At 33.7% G+C, this 2,663-nt stretch overlaps 1 protein-coding gene across 1 annotated transcript; it reads left to right on the forward strand.

Moving 5' to 3' along the window:
- The first annotated feature begins 356 nt into the window (after nt 1-356).
- LOC142636644 (peroxidase 27-like) lies at nt 357-1,820 on the forward strand. Its single transcript, XM_075810914.1, has 4 exons — nt 357-599; nt 686-871; nt 968-1,133; nt 1,263-1,820. The coding sequence occupies exons 1-4, from the start codon at nt 375-377 to the stop codon at nt 1,676-1,678; spliced, it is 993 nt and encodes a 330-aa protein (XP_075667029.1). The 5' UTR covers nt 357-374; the 3' UTR covers nt 1,679-1,820.
- The last annotated feature ends 843 nt before the right edge of the window (nt 1,821-2,663 follow it).

Consider the following 2,663-nt stretch of genomic DNA (forward strand, 5'->3'; position numbering starts at 1 on the left):
CATTTACTCTTATTCTGCACTTAGTTAAGTAGAGCAAAAGTAATTGAACTGTAAGTTTAAAATTGGGAGTTCAAATAAGTTATAGTGTTTTACGTTTTTGAGCTATCACACTTAACACACCGATCATAATTTTTTGACTTCAACAATTGATTATAAAGTTCAGCCACATCAACAGCTATAGCTCAATGAAAAAGAAATCATAAAATTATTGAATCATAGACTTATTCCTTCGTTTTTTAAATTCAGTCAACAAATTGCCATGTGATGACAGCATTTCCTTGAAATCTGCTGGTTTAAGTTCGATATAAAATCGCACATACGTTGCACAGTATCTCTGAACTAAAACTAAACATTGTCAGCTTTCTCTTTACGATATGGCTACATCAAATCTTTTCACTTCTTCTTTCTTTCTCTGTTTCGTGTTTGTAATTTTTGTCCTAGATACCGCAAATGCGCAGGGACTAAAAGTAGGTTTTTATGCAAAGACATGCCCAGAAGCCGAGATCATTGTTAAAGAGGTTATATCTCAAACTATATCAGAAGCACCTTCACTTGCTGGCCCTTTGCTGAGAATGCACTTCCACGATTGTTTCGTTAGGGTACGTTACTGAATATTTATTTTGTAGCATTTTGTTTGCCCCTACAGAATTTTATTTTATTTTAACACTCACGGCTTTGTCTATAGGGTTGTGAAGGCTCTGTGCTTTTGAATTCTTCAACAAAACAAGCTGAAAAAGACGCAGTTCCAAATCTTAGCCTTCGGGGGTTTCAAATTATCGATAAAGTCAAGTCTGCACTAGAAAAGGCATGTCCTGGTGTAGTTTCATGTGCAGACATCGTGGCTTTAGTAGCTAGGGATGTGGTTGCCGCGGTAATAAACACCTATTTCCCTCCAATTAATTTGTTAATAAATTTAGTGTTTCTTGTAACATAATATATAATTATATGGAATTTATAATTCTTTCAGAGTAAGGGACCATCCTGGGAAGTTGAAACTGGAAGAAGAGATGGAATAATCTCAAACTTGACAGAGGCCCTGCTAAATCTAATTCCGCCATTTGCTAACATTACTACATTGAAAAATGATTTCCAACAAAAGGGTCTAAGTGTAAAAGACCTAGTAGTGTTATCAGGTACTTAAACACCAAGCAATATTGTTATTAGTAATTTTATTATGTAAAATTAAAGTTTTTAGTAAAAAAAAAGTGTATATTTACTTAGAAATGTGACTAATTTAATTAGTTGTTTTGTTATTAATTCAGGTGGACACACAATTGGGACTTCTCACTGCTCTTCCTTCACTAACCGTCTTTACAACTTCACCGGAAAGGGCATCGTGGGCGATGCCGATCCTACATTGGATCCCAACTATGTTTTAAGATTGAAGAGCAGATGCAAGCCAAACGATGTGAACACACTCGTAGAAATGGATCCAGGAAGCTTCAAGACATTTGATGATGATTACTACACTCTTGTGGCTAAGAGAAGGGGTCTCTTCCAATCAGATTCAGCGCTTCTTAATGATCCTGAGACAAAAGCATATGTCAAACTTCAAGCCTCTACTCATGGATCTACTTTCTTTAAAGACTTCGGAGTATCAATGGTGAATATGGGTCGGATTGGAGTTCTCACAGGAAATGCTGGTGAGATCAGGAAACAATGCAGCAGGGTTAACTAATTAAGGACTAGGAAATTAAACCTAGCTAGGAACAGAAATGCAAAAACTTTCCTAAATTGTCATGGTTGTACTTTTAAATAAACTTGGGTTGCTCAATGTTATATGAGCTTTATCAATATTGTCTGGTCATTCCAAAATTAAATTTCTGTGTATCAAAAAAAAAAATTTCTGAAAAAAATTTCTTTTTTGATTGGTTTTTGAAGTCTTCAAATTTGTGTATATCCTTTTTTCTCATGTGGGTTTTTCAACTAGGCCATTGCCTGGGGGCATAAAAAGTCACAAGATTCTTCATGCATCGTTTAACAATTTTATATGACTAAATAAATTCAACTGTATAATAAGAACTCTTCGAATCTAACTGCCCAATTTTATTTATTTTTGGATAATAAATTTAATTTGAAGAAGGGGAGTGGAACGTGAATTTATCAACTTTTGTCTGATTAACTGCATTTGAACTGACAACAAATATGTTTAACCTGTGTGGTTGAGCTAAAAAGTTTATTTATTTATTTGGCGATCAAAAGGTAATTTCTTTAGAGAACAAAAAGATACACGTTGTGGATTAGAAGCCTTTCAATTACAATAGAAATGGACTCGTATCCATTTTATAATCATGGTTTAGTTTTCAGGCATCTAAGGGTTTATAATTTGTGATATATATTGTTTAATATTCCATTCAAGTAAATAAAAAAGCCCAACCGGATAACCACTACCGTTGTTTCTTTAGAAATAAATTAGCGGTTAAAATTGTCTTAATGAATATATATATATCAAGAACATGAAAACACCTAGCTAGGACCGTCATGTACTTTTGAATAAACAGGGTTGGTCAATGTCATTTGAGCTTTATTAATTAATAGATTTTTTGGTGAATGTTAATTAATTTGAGCGTCTGGTATGGGAGTGGGACGTGAACTTATCCATTTTTATTTGAGATCTCTACATTTGTACTGACTACAAATATGTTTAGGTTATATTTGGTATG

The sequence above is a fragment of the Castanea sativa genome, chromosome 5, assembly GCF_040712315.1.
Source record: "Castanea sativa cultivar Marrone di Chiusa Pesio chromosome 5, ASM4071231v1".
Classification (NCBI taxonomy): Eukaryota; Viridiplantae; Streptophyta; class Magnoliopsida; order Fagales; family Fagaceae; genus Castanea; species Castanea sativa.